This window comes from Nerophis ophidion, linkage group LG24, assembly GCF_033978795.1.
Source record: "Nerophis ophidion isolate RoL-2023_Sa linkage group LG24, RoL_Noph_v1.0, whole genome shotgun sequence".
NCBI lineage: Eukaryota > Metazoa > Chordata > Actinopteri > Syngnathiformes > Syngnathidae > Nerophis > Nerophis ophidion.
The window spans coordinates 28,775,394-28,799,353 of NC_084634.1; the positions used below are offsets into that span (position 1 = coordinate 28,775,394).

The window sequence follows — 23,960 nt, forward strand, 5'->3', positions numbered from 1 at the left end:
GAGCGTGCATATCACAACATACAAGATGCCGTCATGGCGACACACAACCTATACCGGGCTACAGCGCATGCTCGTCACTCCTGTTGCATGCTGGGTAGGGTAGTTATTTTATTCCCTGGCTCATAACATCACAATATAGTACCATGTATATGATGCGTTCAGTTTATCAAAGCACCAAGCAAACAATCAGAAAATTCCCATCATATCAATTCTTAGATATGGTCATAATTATTTGAAGTGCACTACGCAGAATAAACACAACATTATTAATATTGCTACTACGGATAATTTGATCAAAAATTCCCTAAAACAGCCCACTACCTATAATATAGGTTTTTTAAACATAAGATCCCTGATAAAAAAAACGTTTCTGCTGTTACCTCAGAAATTGCCTGTTCAGATGTTATGATTGTGGCTCAGAGATTTGTATGTAGATTATATTTATTTTCCATAACAAACAGGATAACTTAAATACCCTGGCAGTGGCAATAAGCTTAAATGTTTGTATTTACATTTTTTGAGTTGATTTTCATAAAATATGCTATTTAACTGCTACTGTTTAACAAGGACTGATTTAAATTGTGTTTGCACAACAAATGTTTTGGCGCTTTTGTTCATGTGGGAGAATATTCCAATAAAGGTGCACTACACACTACTTTTGAATTCATTATTGGGCTTTGTGTATACAATGCAGTTAATCGCGATTAATCAGAGAAATAGTGCGATTAACTTTGATTAAAATTTTTAATCATTGCCCAGCCCTAATATATATGTGTGTGTGTGTGTGTGTGTGTGTTTGTGTGTGTGTGTGTGTGTGTGTGTGCGTGTGTGTGTGTGTGTGTGTGTGTGAAATGCAAAGGAAACGGCAGTTATATATATATATATATATATATATATATATATATATATATATATATATATATATATACATATATATATGTGTATGTATATATATATACAAACACACACATCTATATATATATATATATATACTGTGTATATATATATATATATATATATATATATATATATATATACTCATCTATGTGTATATACATATATATAACTGCCATTCCCATTACATTTCAGCGGTTTAATGGCTGTTTAACTAATTTGAGCACATCAGAGCTTTGAGTATTATTCTTATTGTTTTAATGCACAATGTGGTATTATATTTTCTTGTTTATCAATCAGCAAGAAAGAGTTTCATTCAGTTCTCATGGAAGAAGCATAGCAATCGATGTCTGTTGAAAAGTAGCAGTTAGAATGGGAGTCAATGGGGCCGAAACCGATCCTACGGGAGTGTGTAAACGTCTTTTATATCCTATTGTTATGAGAGTAGCGTATGTGTGTGTGGCAGCTGGTGAGTGACGTCAGTGAGTGTGTGAGGGCGAGCGAGGAGAGGGAGCGGTCGCTTAGGGCGTGGGTGTGGCTAGTGTTTGTGTGTGTGGGATTTGACGGTGGAGAGAGACACAAATAAAATAGCCACAATATTGCAACTAATAACTGGACTCGTCATTATCTTCAGAGAGTCAGGAATTTTGAAGACCCAAAGTGAAGGGTGTTGCCCCGAGAATCAACGGTCCTGGAGAAGTATCTCACCTGCGCTCCTTGACTATGGTCTAGGCGCCGGAAGCAGGAAAGATGCAACACTAGTCGAACATTTAAATACACATGTGTGTTTATATACATGTATCCTTCATGGTATATAAAACCACCCAAGATAGTTCCTATTGTATTTTAGCAGTTTATAGGCAGTTTAACTCAAGCTCTGATAATTACAAGTCATGGTTTTCTGGCGCCATCTAGTGGTTAAAAGGCACAGTTACACCATGACTAAAAAGACGTTCATTCATCCATCCATCCATTTCGTACCGCAGTTTGCATTAAAAAAAACATCTTAATAAATCAGAATTACAGTCTTTAAAAAAATAGTAGATATAATGGCAGCCAATGGGGCCGAAAGAGGTCCTAAGAGAATGTGTTTATGCTTTATGTTTATGTCCTGTTCTAACAACGTTGCAATCAACAACACATCCATCCATCCATTTTCTACCGCTTATTCCCTTTTGGGGTCGCGGGGGGCGCTGGCGCCTATCTCAGCTACAATCGGGCGGAAGGCGGGGTACACCCTGGACAAGTCGCCACCTCATCGCAGGGCCAACACAGATAGACAGACAACATTCACACTCACATTCACACACTAGGGCCAATTTAGTGTTGCCAATCAACCTATCCCCCTCAACAACACAATGCAATTTTATTTTACAAAATACTGAAAACCTACCTTGCAAAATGTCCGACTGCTAACCCTGAAAGTGAAAATCTCATTGCATAAGGAGCACATGAAATGCCCGTTTTGGGTCCCAAGGTTTGCCAAAGGGTTAATCATGCAAAAATGTTTGCTCAGTGAACAAGGTGGATGTTTCCGGGGGAACAACACTCCTTTTATGGGCAGGAGGAAATGACTTGTCCATCATACAGTCCCTTCACAAGAAGCCTTCGGTCCGTCGTGGGTCACGGCGGTCTGGTACACACCTGTCGGGTTATGACGTCATCGCTTGGTGTGAATACGTGATCCATTTTACTTTGAAAGGGCCTCATTACCTTTTTCCTTCCTCGTGAGCCTTTGATGACACCGGAACACCACGATCAGAACCATGGCTTCCAAGAGCTGGAAGGAAATGTAGACCATCGGGAAGAGGAAGAGCGGGCCGATCACCTCCGGCGGGAAGGCCAACTTCAGGATGGTGGAGCACAGCTGGATGTTCTGGCAGCCCGTTTCCATAGCAACGGTCCTCCGCTCCCTGAGACGGTGGCAAGTTGCGGTTCAGACAAGGCGTCTAGTGGTTGTGGGTGGTGTGTGGCGAACGTACGGTTGACTGAGCTTGAAGACGGCCGAGATGACGTAGCCGAAGGTGAAGCCGATCAAGGGCATGAGGGCGCCGGTCGCCAGGAGAGGGGGGGACATCACCGCCGTGATGGCGCCGCCGATCGCTATGGTGGCCGCCACGGTGACCCCCGTGGCGGTGATGGACATGATGATGAGACCCACCTGAGAAGAGACACGTGACTAAAGACCCACACCGATAGTTTAAAAGGAGCGATGAAATATAGCCACTCAACCTGCACCTGAGTATGGCCTCTGCTCTAATAGACACCGTGCCTAAAATAGTCGCCCTCCCTAAATTACCGTATTTCCTTGAATTGCCGCCAGGGCGCTAATTAATTTAAAACCTCTTCTCACTCCTGCGCTTACCAAAGGCATGCGGTAAAAGTAAGCATGCGCTAATTATTTTCAAACCTCTTCTCACTCCGGCACTTACCAAAGGCATGCAGTCAAAATTTGAGTGTGATGTAAGCTTGGACCTTAAATCCTACTGAATAGCTCTTAATCTTCTTCCCTTTATGCAATTTCAAATGACCGGTATTGAAATCAGCCTCCTCCATTTTGAAAATGATGACAGGGGAAGTGTCACTCGTGACATCACAAGTTTGACCAGGCGGTAATACTAAGCATGCACTAATTATTTTGGGAAGCGAGTTTGACCCGACAGTAATTCAAGGCAGGCGCATACTATATGCCCTGCGGCAATTCAAGGAAATACGGTAAATGTATATATTATATACTAATTTAGCTATACTCCTTAAACAAGGACCAGGTTTTCTCATTATTTGAGGAAATATATATACATATATATTTATATATATTAATTACAAAAGTTTATATACTGTTAAAAAGGAGACATAAATACAAAAATCACCTCAAATAGATGGCATACCTCTAAAAGTCACAGGGTGTGTAAATCATTTGAACAAACTAATGCCTCTCCTCAAATAGATGACTTCTTTTTTCATCTCAGGACAGAGTTTGGTCGCTGGCAAATACACTAATTTGGCCATGTTACAAAAAGCCTCCTCTCAAATAGACTCCTCCTTAAAATAAACGCCTAGTACTCCCTGTACTTGGTCCCTCTTTAGGCATGTTATTAAAGGCCTCCTCTCAAATAGATGCCTACTTTAAATAAGCACCCATAGGACTTTCTGTACCTTGCAACTATTTAGGCATGATACTAAAAGCCACCTCTCGAATAGATGCCTACTTTAAATAAGCGCGTATAGTACTCCCTGTACCTTGCCACTATTTATGCATTTATTAAAGGCCTCCTCTCAAATTGATGCCTACTTTAAATAAGCACCTATAGGACTTTCTGTAATTTTCCATTATTTATGCATGTTACTCAATTCCTCCTCTAAAATAGATGCCTACTTTAAATAAGTGCCCCATACTCCCTGTACCTTGCCACTATTTAGGCATGTTACTAAAAGCCTCCTCTCAAATCGATGCCTACTTTAAATAAGCACTTATAGTACTTTCTGTACCTTGCCACTATTTATGCATGTTACTCAGTTTCTCCTCTCAAATAGATGCCTACTTTAAATAAGCACCAATAGTACTTTTTGTATCTTGCCACCATTTAGGCATGTTACTAAAAGCCACCTCTCAAATCGATGCCTACTTTAAATAAGCACCTATAGTACTCCCTGTACCTGGCCACAATTTAGGCATTTTTTAAAGGCCTCCTCTCAAATAGATGCCTACTTTAAATAAGCACCTATAGTACTCCCTGTACCTTGCCACTAATAATGCATGTTACTAGAGGCCTCCTCTCAAATTAGAGGCCTCCTTTAAATAAACGCCCCATGCTCCCTGTACCTTGCCACTATTTAGGCATTTATTAAAGGCCTCCTCTCAAATAGATGCCTACTTTATTAGTATTCCCTGTACCTGGCCAGGGATTTATTATTTTGTTCTCAAGAAACAGGACAGTCGTTTGCTGTACATACTAATTTAGCCATGTTAATAAAGGCCTCCTCTGGAATAGACGCCTCCTTTGAATAAACACTTGAAATATATTTACAGTTGATGCCGTATACTGTAAACACTTGAAATATATTTACAGTTGATGCCGTCAACCACAGTATACTTTAATGCAAATGTGCTGCATCAAGATGCGGCGTTTATCACAAACCTTGGTGATGATCTTGGCGTAGCGCGGTCTGTAGTAATTGACGACGATGCCGATGCCGCAGGGCACGAGGATCATGACGAGCGACACGGCGATGTCGACGTAGGGTACGGCGCTCTGCAGGTTGTCGAAGCTCTGGCAGTAGAGGAAGAGCAGCAGGGGCATCATGCCCAGAGCCAGCAAGGTGGAACAGGAAGTCATCACAATGCTGAGGAAGTAGACATAAAGGCGTACTACGGTGTTGGTAAATCATGAACAGGAGATAGAGATCTGTCATCTCATCCTCGTGTTGTTGGAGACAGCATTGGGATTACCCATGATGCACCACTTCCTTCATATTAGTAATATTTGGCTGTAGATACTTACTTACTCCTCGTACTGTAGCAGTAGTGTATCCCACCATATACTCTATATGTGTATATATATGTATATATATATACAGTGGGGCAAAAAAGTATTTAGTCAGCCACCGATTGTGCAAGTTCTCCCACTTAAAATGATGACAGAGGTCTGTAATTTTCATCATAGGTACACTTCAACTGTGAGAGACAGAATGTGAAGAAATATATCCAGGAATTCACATTATAGGAATTTTAAAGAATTTATTTGTAAATTATGGTGGAAAATAAGTATTTGGTCAACCATTCAAAACTCTCACTGATGGAAGGAGGTTTTGGCTCAAAATCTCACGATACATGGCCCCATTCATTCTTTCCTTAACACGGATCAATCGTCCTGTCCCCCACGACAAGTTGAGTTTATACCAAAATGGATATACATGGATGATACAGCAGAGAATTGGGAGAATGTCATGTGGTCAGATGAAACCAAAATAGAACTTTTTGGTATAAACTCAACTCGTCGTGTTTGGAGGAAGAAGAATACTGAGTTGCATCCCAAGAACACCATACCTACTGTGAAGCATGGGGGTGGAAATATCATGCTTTGGGGCTGTTTTTCTGCTAAGGGGACAGTACGATTGATCAGTGTTAAGGAAAGAATGAATGGGGCCATGTATCGTGAGATTTTGAGCCAAAACCTCCTTCCATCAGTGAGACCTTTGAATGGTTGACAAAAAATACTTATTTTCAAACATAATTTACAAATAAATTCTTTAAAATTCCTACAATATGAATTCCTGGATTTTCTTTTTCACATTCTTTGTCTCACAGTTGAAGTGTACCTATGCTGAAAACTATAGACCTCTGTCATCATTTTAAGTGGGAGAACTTGCACAATCGGTGGCTGACTAAATACTTTTCTGCTTCACTGTTTTATATATATATATATAAAACAGTTGAACACTACAAACTCCTTTTTTAATTGTTATGAGTGTCACTTTGCGGCGCCTTGTAGGATTGTAACAAGAGCCAAATAGGGCCGATTGTGTGGAGGTGTTTTTCACCTGGGGCCCATCGTCATGTTCCCCTGCAGCCGGGGGCCCGATAATATCCCCCAGAGTGATCAGATAGAGGAGGAATGTGCACAACAACACACACACACACACACACACACACACGCCTTCTTCTTGATAACGGTGAATGGCCGCAGGGGATTGGTCACGTGATCACGTCAGGTGATAGATAATAGTCTTGGTTTATGAGCGCTCTAATGACGGCTGAATGAGACCCAATGTACTTGGACAAGGTTGTTGACCTTCATGGTGCGTGTGTGTGTGTGTGTGTGTGTGTGTGTGTGTGTGTGTGTGTGTGTGTGTGTGTGTGTGTGTGTGTGTGTGTGTACGTGTGTGTGTGTGTGTGTGTACCTGAGGTTCATGTCGCCCTGCAAAGCCAGGGCCAGGATGTTGGAGAGGCTCCCCCCAGGACAGCATCCACAGATGAGAACTACAACAGCGGTCATGTCAGCCAGCTGGAAGGCCTGGAGAACCATAAGTGGAACAATAATTAGAACAAAAAGTAGAACAATAAGTCAATATTCACTTGATTTCACAACAAATATTATTACGGTATGTTGTCGTGTTCAGAAGTGTAAGATTTTTCTGCTGACATTTTTAACATACAATACATATTTGTATCGTGTCATTTGTTTTAATAAATCAAAAATAATAAGAAATAATGTGATTATATGCTTCACTTTTGATATGTTTTAATTGTATACGTGTTATTTTTTGAAAAAAATGTTTCAGTATTTTTGTGTTGCATGTACCGTATTTCCTTGAGATTTGCCGCCGAGGCGCCAATTGATTTAAAACCTCTTCTCACTCCTGCGCTTACCAAAGCCATGCGGTAAAAGTAAGCATGCGCTAATTATTTTAAAACCTCTTTTCACTCCAGCACTTACCAAAGGTATACAGTAAAAATTTGAGTGTGATGTAAGCTTGGACCTTAAATCCTACAGAATAGCTCTTAATCTTCTTCCCTTTATGCAATTTCAAATGACCGGTATTGAAATAAGCCTCCTTTATTTTGAAAATGATGGCAGGGGAAGTGTCACTCGCGACGTCACAAGTTTGACCAGGCGGTAATACTAAGCATGCGCTAAGTATTTTGGGAAGCAAGTTTGACCAGGCGGTAATTCAAGGCAGGCGCATACTCTATGCCCTGCGGTAATTGAAGGAAATCCGGTATATTAATTTTTTTGTCAGTATTTTTTCCATGACTTAAAATTTTCATGTATGTTAAAACAAAAAGAGAAAATATTGTATGTCAACCAGTTCCACACAATTGCATCTCATTAGTTCAACACAAAACTATTTATTTTATGTCAATGTCATTTTCGAAAATAGAAATTGTATTTTTTTCTGAAACAGTGTAAAAAAAATTTGAATTTTAATGTGCGCTAAAAGATAAAAGACACCAACTTTACTTAATATTTTCACACAATTAGATTTTATTTGTTAAAAATCTAAATATTAGTTTTTTTGTGTGTATTTAAAAACAAAAAAACATTTTTGATAAACAATCGGATATTAAAAAAAAATCTGAGTGTGCCTCCTAATTATATTGGAATATGCAAACTATTAGTTTTTTTTAATTAAAAATATGATGACAAAAAGGTAGGTAAAGTTTTTTACTTTTTATCTAACGTTTTTGTGTTTTTCATTAATGTTCTTTTTGTGTTCAACACAAATATATTAAAAATGTAACACAATACTTTCTTGTTGACAAAAACATTAGCACACGTTTTTTGCCAGCATTGCTTGTTTGTTATTCCCATTAATGGAAGAATAAATACGGAAAGGACTGATTATACTGCAAAAATATGTTTATTTTTATTTGTATATAATTCATAAAAAAAAACATTAATTTATTTTTCATCAGTATTTTTATCCTAATACCAAAACTATTCAGAGTTTTCGCGTTGGTTAAAAAAAAAAGAACGTATTTTTAAGCCAACCGGTTCCACACAATTGCATTTCCTTAGATAAACAAAGCATTTATTGTTTTTCCATGTCATTTTCTAAAATAAAGTATTTTATTTTTATTTTTTTCTAAAACAATGTAACATTTTATTTTTATTTTTTATGTGCACTAAAAATTAAAATAAAATGTACTTAATATTTTCACACATTTACATTTTATTTGTTGAAAACTAAAATATTCAATGGGTTTTTATTTATTTTAAAAAATGTGATGAAAAATTGGACATTCAAAAAAATGAAGTTAGTAATGTCACTTCAAACACATTCTGAGTGTGCTTTCTAATTACATTACATTATGCAAACTATTGTTAAGAGAAAATTTATGACAAAAAAATTTTTAAACTTTTAAAATGTTGGTTAGAGGGCATGTGTCTTGGTTTTTTCTGTGTTGTGATTTGCATGTTTTATTTTGAAAAGCAACTCCTCATGTTTCCTTACTCTTGTGTCACCAGTCTGATGTCATCCCTGACCTTTGATTGATTCCACCTGTTTCCCATTACCCTCATGTTTCATATAAGCCCATGCCTCCCCTTGTTCTGTGCCATATTGTCTCGAGCTTTCGTGCCTGTCTAGCGTCTATGTTCATGTTACTGTCCATGACTTGCCTTGTCCCACGTCTACTTCCTTAGATCCAGAATTCCCACGCTGTAATTTTGAGTTTACCTTTTTTCTTCTCCTCAAAGCGATTTTTGTTATCTAGCCTTTGTTCAACCGAAGTGGTGAGTTATGATTTTTTCCTAATAATCTTTCCTTCCTGAAAGTACTTGAGTGATTTTTCGTTTAGAAATTTTTATAGTCATTGTTTTCTTCCTCCTGTTGGAGCGTTTTATGTCAAGTTTTCACAGCAGATACGGCGCTAATTATAGTTTGTCTTTATTTTGGTATTTTCCTCCTTTTTTAGGAGTGATTTTCGATTGTTCCCCTTTTGGAACCTTTTTCGCTGACCGTTTTTTGTTACATATAGAATTTGTATAACTCTGGCTTGGGAGGTTAAAGGCCTACTGAAATTAGATTTTCTTATTTAAACGGGGATAGCAGGTCCATTCTATGTGTCATACTTGATCATTTCGCGATATTGCCATATTTTTGCTGAAAAGATTTAGTAGAGAACACCGACGATAAAGTTCGCAACTTTTGGTCACTAACAGAAAAGCCCTGCCTTTACCGGAAGTCGTTGATGGCTCCTCACATCCTCACATTGTTTTTAATGGGAGCCTCCAACAAAAAGAGCTATTCGGACCGAGAAAACGACAATTTCCTCATTAATTTGAGCGAGGATGAAAGATTTGTGTTTGAGGCTATTGATAGCAACAGACTAGAAAAAGAAAAAAAAAATGCGATTGCATTGGGACGGATTCAGATGTTTTTAGACACATTTACTAGGATAATTCTGGGAAATCCCTTATCTTTCTATTGTGTTGCTAGTGTTTTAGTGAGTTGAATAGTACCTGATAGTCGGTGGAGTGAGTCCACGGTGTATTGAGGCCAGTGTCTGATGGAAGTCGATGGCACCTGTATGGACGGCGCAAGCTCAGCTGATCCCTGGTAAGTGGCGACTTTTTGCCACAATTTTTCCACCGAAAACTGCTGGTTGACATTTGGTCGGGATCCATGTTTGCTTGACCGCTCTGATCCATAGGAAAGCTTCACCTCCGGGAATTTTAAACAAGGAATCACAGTGTGTTTGTGTGGCTAAAGTCCAAAGCTTCCCAACTCCATCTTTCTACTTTGACTTCTCCATCATTAATTGAACAAATTGCAAAAGATTCAGCACCACAGATGTCCAAAATACTGTTTAGTTATGCGGTCAAAGTAGACGACTTTTAGCTGTGTGTGTGTGCGCAGCGCTCATATTTCCTAACAGTCCGTGACGTCATGCGTACACGTCATCATTCCGCGACGTTTTCAACAGGAAACTCCCGGGAAATTAAAAATTGTAATTTAATAAACTAAAAAGGCCGTATTGGCATGTGTTGCAATGTTAATATTTCATCATTGATATATAAACTATCAGACTGCGTGGTCGGTAGTAGTGGGTTTCAGTAGGCCTTTAAAGAGTTGTCAAAATAAAAGCTTTACTAAGAATCCCATCCCTGCATCTGAGTCCCTTCCTTGGTCCAAGCTTGACAGTATGTAAGGTTCTTTACTTTTTAACTTTTTCTATTTTGTGTTTTTTATCAATGTTTTTGTGTTCGTCCAACACAAATATAATAATGTAACACACTTGTTTGTTGACAAAAACATTTCAAAATTTTATTTAAATTTTTTCCGTGTTTTCTCCTTTTTTAAACTGTTCAATTAAGTGTTTTTTTTCATCATTTATTCTCAACAAAAAACCTCCCTTAAAAGGAAACATTTTCTGTTAGCATTTTTTGATTTATATTACTGTTAATGGAAGAATAAATATGTGTATATATTATTTTACCTACATGTATGTTTCTGCAAAATGTGCACCACCTTTGAGGTTGAAAAGGTGTAGGATATTAGACCAACCTTCGCCAAGCAGAAGGCAGTAAGCGGCATGATGCAATACTGGGACACCACGGCGATAACCACACCTTTGGGGTTCACTATGTGGTCCTGCAGGGGGACAGTTATCAGGGCGATATCATTTCTGTTTCGCACCTTGGAGGCAGACGGCGTCACCTTGATCTTGGACACCTCCATGGTGCAGCCCAGTGAGACCATGGTGATGAACAGGACCATCACCATCAGGACGTTTATGGTTTTGTCCAAGGCGGGGGACAAAAAGGACTCGAAGACCACGTCGCTGGTGTTTGCCGGCGTCATGTTGAAGGCGCTGGGCACTGCGTCGGAATCGGACATGCGGCCCCCAATAGTATCGATGGTGACGTCCATTGTCTCGTGGACTGAAACACACCAGGAGGTAGAAATAAGACTGAAAACCAAGCTGAATGTGGCACAATTTCCAAAAGTAAACAATTACTGGAGTGGGTCAAATGACTTTGTGTACGTGGTACTTCACCTGTAACACAATATTTCCTACAAATGGTGGATTAAAAGAGGTACGTCAAATTTTTCATGCATTCAAAAAACAAGGGAGGATGCCAAAAAATAGCTGTAATTATTTTTTCATAAAAAGATATTTTCTCAAATCTCAACTTCAGACATGGCATCTGTAAAGCCAAACTTACTTATTTTAAAATATATATTTAAATAATTTTTTTCTTTATTTTTATGATGTACTTTTTTTATTATTTACAGCTTTATTTATTGTATTTTTTTCTTAATCATTTTCATTTAAAATGTTATTTTTTTAAATTTGTATTTTCATTGCTTTATTTGACTGCAGACATACTGTAGCATATGTAGAAAAAATATTTCACAATGTTTATTTTGTAATTGAAAAATATGTATTTTATATTTTCATTTTTGTTTTGTTTTTCGACATATTTTTTTTAATTTGTTATTGTTTAATACAGGGGTCACAAACCTTTTTGAAACCAAGAGCTACTTCTGGGGTACTGATTAATGCAAAGGGCTACCAGTTTGATACACACTTAAATAAATTGCCAGAAATAGCCAATTTGCCCAATTTACCTTTAATAAATAAATCTATACATATATAAAAAAAAGGGTATTTCTGTCTGTCATTCTGTCGTACATTTTTTTTTCCTTTTAAGGGAGGTTTTTTGTTGGGAATAAATAATGAAAAAAACACTTAATTGAACAGTTTAAAAAAGGAGAAAACACGGAAAGAATTAAAATACAATTTTGAAACATAGTTTATCTTCAATTTTGACTCTGAAATGAATAGAAAAACTAGCTAATTCGAATCTTTAAAAAAATTAAATAAAAATAATTTATGGAACATCATTAGTCATTTTTCCTGATTAAGATTAATTTTAGAATTTTGATGACGTGTTTTGAATAGGTTAAAAATCCAATCTGACCTTTGTTATAATATATAACAAATTGGACCAAGCTATATTTCTAACAAAGACAAAACATTATTTCTTCTAGATTTTCCAGAACAAAATTTTTAAAAGAAATTTAAAAGACGTTGACATAAGATTCAAATTTGATTCTACTGTTTTTGTAGATGTGCCAGAATAATTTTTTGGGATTTTAATCATAAATTTGAAGAAATATTTCACAAATAATCTTTGTCAAAAAAACAGAAGCTAAAATGAAGAATTCAATTAAAATATATTTATTAATGTTTACAATAAAAATAAATTCTTGAACATTTATTTAAATTGTCAGGAGAGAAGAGGAAGGAATTTAAAAGGTAAAAAGGTATATGTGTTTAAAAATCCTAAAATCATTTTTAAGGTTGTTTTTTTCTGTAAAATTGTCTTTCTGAAAGTTATAAGAAGCAAAGTAAAAAAATAAATGAATTTATTTAAACAAGTAAAGACCAAGTCTTTAAAATATTTTCTTGGATTTTCAAATTCTATTTGAGTTTTGTCTCTCTTAGATTTAAAAATGTCGAGCAAAGCGAGACCAGCTTGCTAGTAAATAAATACAATGTAAAAAATAGAGGCAGCTCACTGGTAAGTGCTGCTATTTGAGCTATTTTTAGAACAGGCCAGCAGGCGACTCAGTTGGTCATTACGGGCTGCCTGGTGCCCGCGGGCACCACGTTGGTGACTCCTGGTTTAATATATTAAAGCAGCTGTCTTTCAATACATTTTATTTTTTAGTGCTGCCAAAAATGTCAACATTGAACCAAAAAAAGGAAATAGCAGAAATGATTTAAGGTCTCCACTTGAAAGAAATATTTGTTAACATTTATTATCAGTAATATTATCACGGCGCAGGCTCGAGCCCGCTTTTCTCCGGAAGCTAGGTGAGTCAGCACCTCCATTGGCAGTGCGCCGAGACACGCCCCTGCTCGCACTTGCCGCATCACACCCAAGGCTGTGGGCGATCAGCAATCAGCACACCTGAGACTGATGAGGGCAAGCGGTATATAGACCAGTGGACCCAGGGATCCTTGCCAGAATGTAATCTTCTGTTACCTGTGTAAGCACCCTGTGTCTGGCTTCCATCCCGCAAACTCGCTCTCCCCCTGTGACGCCTCGCCATTCGCCCTGACCATCTGTCTGCCCCACGGACTGCCTTCTTGTCTTGTCCCTCCTCTCGATTCAACACTACGGTAAAACGCTCATGTAATTCCCACACCTTGTCTAACACCACACACTCCTGAATTTTGGTCACAATCAATTCTTTAGTTTATTTTTAGTATTATTGTTGAGTATATATACTGTAATATATATATATATATATATATATATATATATATATATATATATATATATATATATATATATATAATAAAACCCATAGAGCTATACCGCCCCCTTGTGTCTGTGCCGTCAACTCCTTCCAGCATACATGACAAATATCGTTCATTATTATTTGATTTATTAATCATATTAATAGTGTCAATGACAAAAATATATACTTTATTTACTAATTAACATGATAAATAATACAAATTATTTATGATCAATAATTAAATGAAAATATACATATGATCAATTCATATTGTTACCTCTATCGAGATTATTTTGGACAAAAAAATAAGTAGTCAGTCACTTGAGTCAGTTTTTAAGCTTTATTTATCCAAAGTAAGACATTGAAGAACAGATTTTCATTTGCAATGCTGATCTAGCAAGAAAAGAGGCAGCATTTACATGTTAGATATGTTGAAGTGTGATGATAATCTCTCATCATCTCTCGAACTGCGAACAAAAAGGTACGCTATAGATCAGGGGTTGGCAACCCGCGGCCCCAGATTGTTGCGGGAAGTTTCCGGAATTCAATGCCTCTCCCGGACATCAACCGGAGTTAATGTTCTCAAATTTTCACCCGGACTACAATTTTAAGGGCGTGACGTGATTATATTACTCTTAACGTCCTCTTGAACGTCATCGCGCCCGCCATTCACGGAATGCTATTTGCGCCCTCTTGAACGTCATCACACCCCCCAGACACGGAATGCTATTTGCGTGCCGACCGGACACATGCATTTCGCTGCTTCTATCAGCACATGTATGTGGGGGACACAGAGTACACTGACGGTTGTGATATAAACAACTTTAACACTCCTACTAATATGCGCCACATTGTGAACCCACACAAAAGAAGAATGACAAACACATTTCGGGAGAAAATCCTCACAGTAACACAACATAAACGCAACACAACAATTACCCAAAATCCTTTGCATCCATGACACACCCTGGCTATGTTATACACCCCGCGAGCACCAACACCCCCCCCCCCCCCCCCCCCCCCCCGGCGTGGTTGAGGTGGGCGGGGTTTGGTGCTCGCGGGGTGTATAACATAGTCGGGAATTTTCATGGATGCAAAGGATTCTGGGTAATTGTTGTGTTGCGTTTATGCTGTGTTACTGTGAGGATTTTCTCCCGAAATGTGTTTGTCATTCTTCTTTTGTGTGGGTTCACAATGTGGCGCATATTAATAGGAGTATTAAAGTTGTTCATATCACAACTGTCAGTGTACTCTGTGTCACCCAGTATGCCTTCCAGTCGTGTGCTTGCAACTGCAGAAGCCTCTCACAACATGTTGCTGGACCGGCAAGCAGTTTGGACATGTTGTAGAAGGTGTTTAAGGCAATGACTTCATAGCATGCCCTTATTCTTGTCATCTGGATGACCACCAGCAGATATTGGCGAGAATAGTTGCGGCTCCCATTGTCTTCCTCATTTGGTATAACGGGTTGAAATGGCTCTTTTAGTGGTAAAGGTTGCCGACCCCTGCTATAGATGGTTTCCAACAATTCCCAAATGCTAAAAGCAAAAAACACACACGGAGAAAGTCTGCAACTGGTGGACGACTAAACAGACAGAATGACGATCAATGGCAACTTATCATTACTATTATCACTTATACTAAGCGCAGTAATTTGGCAAGGATATTTAAATACGTATTTATACTGCCATCTAGTGTATGCGTAGTACAAAACATAAATACAGTTTTAAAATATTAGTTCCTCTGTTTTTGAGGTTACAAGAAAGACTTAAAACACAGATAAAAAAAGTCTAATAAATACAACAAATCAAAATGAATTGAGACCCTCAAAACGTTGAAACTTTCAGAAGTCCTGGAGTGACTGAATGGTGTTGTAATAAATGCATTATTCATCATTTCTAACTTTACAGGACTATAACTCGGTTTTTTCCCCATATATAGCGCTTTTTATCCTACATAGTGAAACATTATTATAATAAGTACTTTATTTCTGCACACTCACTTTTTGCCTATTTTTTTTTTAGATTTTATAATGACTGAATGTCAAATACGCACACTCCATTTTATAATTATGGTCACTTGTCCAAAAAATGTCAGCCACATCTGCGGTCCTCTCCAAGGTTTCTCGTTGTCATCCCACTGGGTTGAGTATTTTCTTGCCCTGATGTAGGATCTGAACCGAGGATGTCGTTGTGCAGCCCTTTGAGACACTTGTGATTCAGGGCTATATAAATAAATACTGATTGATTGATGATTAATATATACATTGAATTGTTATATACTGTATTGTCAATTGCTTATTTTTTATTTTACTATTATACATATGTATACATATTCTATTTTACTTATTTATTATATATATATATACATACATATATATATATACATATTTTATTTTACTTATTTATTATATACATACATATTTATATATATGTATATATACATATAAATATATATATAGGATACGTACATACTATGAGTTACAAAGTTAATGTATAAAACTATTTTTCATATATTGTGATTTGCTTCTTATATTTTACCCCTTTATTCTATATAAATATATATAATAAAAAAGTTATAAATTGAAAGAGAGAGAGAGAGAGAGAGAGAGAGAGAGAGAGAGAGAGAGAGAGAGAGAGAGAGAGAGAGAGAATTCCTTGTATGTGTAAATGTACTTAGCAAAGTTAAAATAAAAAATTTAACTTTTTGGCTGCATATATTTTTTTACTTTTTTTTTATATACCTACACACACACACACACACACACACATATATGTATATATACACACATAAATAAATACATATATATATATATATATATATATATATATATATATATATATATATATATATATATATATATATATATATGTATATATATAGTCCAGGGTGTACACCGCCTTCCGCCTGATTGTAGCTGAGGCAGGCACAAGCGCCCCCCGCGACCCCAAAAAGGGAATAAGCGGTAGAAAATGGATGGATTGATATGCATAAGTACATACACATATATCTAAACGTATATACATATAGACATACATACAGTATATATGTATGTATGTATACATATGTATATATATATATATATATATATATCCATCCATCCATTTTCTACCGCTTATTCCCTTTTTGGGGTCGCGGGGGGCGCTAGTGCCTGCCTCAGCTACAATGTATATATATTATATATGTATCTTGATTGGATTATCCAGAGAATATTGCTCGATGCCGTGGTAGAGCGCAATATGTATGTGTGGGAAAAATCACAAGACTACTTCATCTCTACAGAACTGTTTCATGAGGGGTTCCCTCAATCATCAGGTGATTTCTCAGGAGATTTCTCCTGATGATTGAGGGAACCCCTCATGAAACAGTTCTGTAGAGATGAAGTAGTCTTGTGATTTTTCCCACACATACATATATTATATATGTATGTATATGTATTTATGTATATATTTATATGTATGTATGGGGATATATGTATATATGTATGAATATATATATGTATGTATATATGTATTGTTTTTGTTCTTTTACATACAAATGTGTTGCATGTGTAAATGTACTTGGCATTAAAACAAGATTATCCATTCCGACTTTGATTCTAAATGTGTCGTATTTCTCTCACACAAGGTCATTATTGTGTACATATACGAATTGTAGTCACATTGACAGATCGTTCCCAATACCTCATAATAAAATCCATGTCAGAAAGTTGTATTGGAAAAAGTGCAAAGCGGAGATATTGATAAGCAAAACAGTTCATAGTGCAGAAGAGATTATGGCCTTAACAACCTTGAAGCTAATAATCCCAGCATGCTTCACTTCCCACTCTCACAACTTGGACTCAATAAATTGTTTATTTATTGGAATATGTATCAATAATAGGAATATCATCGACAAACATTGGCATCATCCTCTCCGCACATGCACTTTCATCCATTTGATGGTCATGAAAAAGAAAAGGCACACAATTGTCCAAAATAACACAAAATAGGTGTTGTTTACCTGCCAGGTGCGTCTTCTCTTCACCGCTGCCAAACTTCTACTGGCTTATATGCTGCTGACTGCATGCTTGCAGCTGTGCACAGCTGCCATCTAGTGCACATCTGGAGCATCTGGGCTCTGCCTATAGCTAGTTTTATGAGTTGATAACGGAGTTCAACACCCGACAGGAGTCAACAAATACAGACGATAAGCACCATCAAATGATCCGATGTGTCAAACGTTGGCTCCGCTGCCTCACGCAGTGCAGAAAAGGACAGGGAGATCTGCACTGCACACACAGGTCAATAATGGAAATGAGCAATAGAATAGTGCTATAAAGTCTTTACATTTATTGACACTCATTTTGTTATTGGATTTTTGTATGGTGCACTATGCACACTGCAAAAAACTGAAATCTAAGTAAGATTACATATCTCAAATAAGAGCGATATTTGCTTATTTTCTGTCTGATCAGATAATTCTTCTCACTAACCAGATTTTATGTTCGAGTGTTTTACTTGTTGTAAGTGTTTTGGTCCTGAATGATCTCAGTAAGATATTACAGCTTGTTACTGAGATTTTATGACCTGCATTGAGTAAAACATGCTTGAAACTAGAATATCAACTGTTGCAAAGTGTCATGTTTTGTGGTCAGGTTCTGTTTTGTTTTGGATTCATTGGGCACTCTTGTTTGTTTTGTCACCTTGCCAACCCATTAGTTTTCACCTGTTATGTGTTCACGACTCACGCACCTGATTTGTCTGGACTCACGCACCTGTCATCGCTACCCTCTGTTATGCCACATTATGCTGTCCTCTTTTCTTTCACGTTGTTATGTTATGTTATACTGTGCTATGCTATGCTATGCTTTGCTATGTTATGTTACGTAATGTTACGCTGTTACGCTACGTTATATCACGCTACCCTCTGTTATGCTACATTATGCTTTCCTCTTTTATTTCACGTTGTTATGTTTTACTGTGCTATGCTATGCTATGTTATGCTATGTTACGCTGTTATGCTATGTTGTATTACGTTACCCTCTGTTATGCAACATTATGCTCTGCTATGCTATGCTATGTTATGTTATGTCATGTTACGCTACGTTATATTATGCTACCCTCTGTTATGCTACATTATGCTGTCCTCTTTTATTTCACGTTGTTATGTTATGTTGTAATGTGATATGCTATGCTATGTTATGTTACGTCATGTTATGCTGTTGCGCTACATTATATTACGCTACCCTCTGTTATGCAACATTATGCTATGCTATGTTATGTTACGTCATGTTACGCTGTTACGTTACGTTATATTACGCTACCCTCTGTTATGCTACATTATGCTGTCCTCTTTTATTTCACGTTGTTATGTTATGTTATACTGTGCTATGCTATGCTATGCTATGCTTTGCTATGTTATGTTACGTAATAGTACGCTGTTACGCTACGTTATATCACGCTACCCTCTGTTATGCTACATTATGCTGTCCTCTTTTATTTCACGTTGTCATGTTATACTGTGTTATGCTATGCTATGTTATGTTATGTTATGTTACGCTCTTACGCTACGTTATATTACGTTACCCTCTGTTATGCAACATTATGCTATGCTATGTTATGTTATGTCATGTTACGCTACGTTATATTATGCTACCCTCTGTTATGCAACATTATGCTGTCCGATTGTATTTTACATTATACTATTTCTATGCTATGCTGTGCTATGTTACATTGTGTTCTATGCTAGGCTATGTTATGTAACGATATGTTACGCTATATTACGCTACCCTTTGTTATACAACATCATGCTGTACTATTTTTATTTTATGTTATGCTTTGCTATGTTACGTCATCATATAGTATGCTCCACTTTGTTAAGTAATGTGAAATTGCGGAGTGCAATTCTACGCTATGCTATGCTACATTGCGTTTTATGCTATGCTATGTTACGTCATGTTATGTTACGCCATGTTACGCGTTGTTATATTTTGCAACCTTTTACAATATGCTGTCCTAGAGTATTTTATTTTACATTGTGCTTTGCTATGTTATGTTATGAAATTATTTTTAAGCTATGATATGTTGTCTTTTCCTTTCTTCTCTTCTTTTTCTTTTCTTACTTTCATCGGTGTAATTTCAAGTGTAGTTCATATAAAAATGTGTTCCACTTGATATTAAAATGTGTGATTCTTCATATAATCTTACAAAAAGGATATTTCCCTTCCTATTATTGCAGATTGTTTGTTTTTTCCCCTGCATTTTTGAAGGCAGTATTGCGTATAATGACTGCCATGCCGGCTCGCAGGCCTTAGTCAGTGCCAAGAACAAACGCTGCGTGTGATGGCCACACTTGACAGAATGTTACTTGGATTCTAGCGCCAACCTTCCTGGTGGCTTTCATGTGCTGTGTTGTCAGATCTTGTGCAGAGGAAAAGGAAGAACCTGTGACGGCATCCACTAACAAGGTCCTAACAGGCACCGGAGGAGAAGAGAGGGAGCGACAAAAGCCTCCTGCACACATCGCTCCTATTCCTCATGATAGTTGAAATTTTGCTAAACATTTATGTTAATTTCCATTTTTCTGGATTTAATGTGTATATTTTATGTTTATTAGTAAATCATTCAACAACTATTTTTTGGAAGGTAATAATAATTTAGTATATGTACTTGTGTTGTATTTATAGTCTAATATAAATTACTTTAATATCCAATAAAATAGAATAAAACAGATCCGCGTTTTCCTTTTATTAATTTTTGTTGTTGTGTTTATTGGTATTATAAATATGATAATAATAATGTAATATTTTAGTTTATTATTTCAATAACAATAGGTTAATGTTTTTTATCTTTAATACATGTTTTACTGTTGCATTTTAATTGATGTGGCTTTAAAAACCTTTTCAGAGCTCATACCGCATCATTTATTATATGAAGAATACATATCTATGTTTCCAAGAAATAATAATACTAATACTAATTATTATTATTATTATTAGTAGTAGTAGTACTATGCATATATATAGTTTATTATTTTAATACATTTATATATGTTTTGCTCTTGACATATATACATATATATATATATATATATATATATATATATATATATATATATATATACACACACACATATATATATATATATATATATATATATATATATATATACATATATATATATATATGTATATATATATATATATATATATATATATATATTATATATATATATATATGGGCTTCAGGGTGGCAGAGGGGTTAGTGCGTCTGCCTCACAATACGAAGTTCCTGCAGTCCTGGGTTCAAATCCAGGCTCGGGATCTTTCTGTGTGGAGTTTGCATGTTCTCCCCGTGAATGCGTGGGTTCCCTCCGGGTACTCCGGCTTCCTCCCACTTCCAAAGACATGCACCTGGGGATAGGTTGATTGGCAGCCCTAAATTGGCCCTGTGTTGGCCCTGCGATGAGGTGGCGACTTGTCCAGGGTGTACCCCGCCTTCCGCCCGATTGTAGCTGAGATAGGCGCCAGCGCCCCCCACGACCCCAAAAGGGAATAAGCAGTAGAAAATGGATGGATATGGATATATATATATATATATATATATTATCAATTTAGAAATGATTGTGTACAGAATACTTATTTATTTTTTCCAAAGTATATAATAATGATAATAATAATAATAATAATAGTATAATAATAATATTGTATTACTCATTTTAGCTCTTAATAATAAAATTATATATATATGTATATATATATGTATATATATATATATATATATATATATATATATATATATATAAGTATATATACATATATATATATATATATATATATATATATATATATCCATCCATCCATCCATTTCTACCGCTTATTTCCTTTGGTGCCTATGTCGTACAGTATATATATATATATATATATATAAATATATATATATATATATATATGTATGTGAATTTGCTCTTGGATATACATGTTTTTATTGTTTTAATTACTGCTTTTTAAAACAGTTTTTGAGTTTCTAGTTTATTAATTCAGCAATCATTCAGTACATACAGAATGGATACATATTTTTTCAAACTATAAAAACAATAAAAATAATTATAAAATTAATAACTTTATAATATTTTTTTAATATAATGATGTATTAATTTGCTTTTAATTAACTCTTTTTTCAAACTGTCATTATAATCATAATAAAATGCAGTATCTTAGTTTATAATTTGTTTTAAAAACATATATTATACATCCATCAATACTGGATGGATGTATAATATATGTTTTTACATATTATATGAAATAATATAATACAAGTGAAACTCGGCTAAAATATATATATTTTTAAATTTGATATATTTTACAGGAAAATATATATGTACATATATATATATATATATATATATATATATATATATATATATATATATATTTTTTTTTTATGGAATCCAATTTTCCCTTTAAAAATACAATATACAATTATGTACAAGAAAAACATTTTATAAACATGATAACCAAACATACATAAAAATATATACACTATAATACAATACAACATAATATAATATTTGTCTGTCCATCTACCCTGTGATGAGGTGGCGACTTGTCCAGGGTGTACGCCGCCTACCTCCCGAATGCAGCTGAGATAGGCTCCAGCACCTCCGCGACCCCGAACGGGACAAGCCTTAAAAAATGGATGGGAATATAATATAATACAATATAGCATAATATAAAATAACGCAATACTGTTATTTTTTTGTCTTCTATAGTATACATCCATCCATCCATTTTCTACCTCTTGTCCCTTTTGGGGTTGCAGGGGTTGCTGGAGCCTATCTCAGCTGCATAATAATGTTAGTAGTGAATGGTTGCAGTGTTTTTGAAAAAATGGTACGCCCAACATTCGCCTTGTTTTACATTGTCTTCCAAGTCATTTAGTATCACTCAATTCTATGCCCTTTTTTTTTTTTTTATCTTAAAAAAAAACTGTGCTGTACTGAGCGTTTATTGTTTTGGTTTTCTGTCATTGTTTTTACATTGCACAGAATCACACTATGATGTTCTCCTATTTATTATTTTATATTGAAGATCAATTCCTATCATCCTATGCCATCTATAACTTACTCTGTTTAAATGATTATGTTCATACTACGGTTTTTGTGGTACTCGAACTAATTTGGGACCCTCCTATACTAAATGTTATGCACAATACAACAACAAAGTACTGGAGTCCTTGTTAAGTTGTGTCCAACTGCAAAGTTGACTATACAGAATGAAGCACTTGGTGAATATAATAAACTCTAATCTAGTGGGTTATGCCACCCCCCGCCACTTTCATTGACAACAATGGGTAGGAAAAAAAAACAAAAAACATATCGGGGTCCTTCCCAGTGTGTGTGGACTGTATGGTGGAAGGTGGGGGGCACAAAGGAGGGCACTTTACTGGTTAAACAGGCCAAGCCCTGTAAGGACATGGGGGAGGGGTGATCTCTGCATGCTATTATTGCACTTTGCTGTGCTATTATTGCACTTTGCTGCATTACACGCCTCATTTTGTCAACCCTCCTTTTCCCCCTTCCAACTCCAGACCCGACGAGGTAATGACGAGCGCCGGGCAGGCTGCAACGTTGCGGAACTCATGGCGTCTCTCCGAGGTCAAGGGGGGAGATTGTAGCCCAGTGTTTTTCAACCTTTTTTGAGCCAAGGCACATTTTTTGCGTTGAAAAAATCCGGAGGCACACCACCAGCATAAGTGAAGGACTAGAAAAAAAAAGCAGGCGAGGGCAGTGGGAGCGATTCAGATGTTATTAGACACATTTACTAGGATAATTCTGGAAAATCCCTTATCTGCTTATTGTGTTACTAGTGTTTTAGTGAGATTATATGGTACCTGAAAGTCAGAGGGGCGTGGCCATGGGTGTGGTGACCGCCAGTGTCTCTGAGGGAAGTCACGCAGCTGCAGAAGGACGCAAGCTCTTCTCATAACTACGGTTAGAGCCGACTTATTACCGCAATTCTCTCACCGAAACCTGCTGGTTGACATGTGGTCGGGAATCATGTTTGCTTGACTGCTCTGTTCCATAGTAAAACTTCACCTTCGGGAATTTTAAACTAGGAAACACCGGCTGTGTTTGTGTGGCTAAAGGCAGCTGCAATACACCGCTTCCCACCTCCATTTTTCTACTTTGACCTCTCCATTATTATTAATTGAACCAATTGCAAAAGATTCAGCAACACAGATGTCCAGAATACTGTGTAATTATGCGATTAAAGCAGACTACTTATAGCTTGGATCGGGCTGGAAAAAAATGTCCTGTCATGA

At 36.4% G+C, this 23,960-nt stretch overlaps 1 protein-coding gene across 1 annotated transcript; it reads right to left on the minus strand.

Annotated features, from left to right (window-relative positions):
- Positions 1–1,072: 1,072 nt before the first annotated feature.
- On the minus strand, positions 1,073–13,464 carry LOC133542205 (hepatic sodium/bile acid cotransporter-like). The gene is made up of 8 exons (XM_061886101.1): positions 13,398–13,464; positions 11,059–11,282; positions 10,906–10,992; positions 6,796–6,908; positions 5,034–5,238; positions 2,877–3,055; positions 2,608–2,807; positions 1,073–2,538 (listed from the first exon to the last, which is right to left on the minus strand). Exons 1-8 carry the CDS (start codon positions 13,462–13,464, stop codon positions 2,477–2,479), a joined length of 1,137 nt encoding a protein of 378 aa, XP_061742085.1. The 3' UTR covers positions 1,073–2,476.
- Between the last annotated feature and the right edge of the window lie 10,496 nt (positions 13,465–23,960).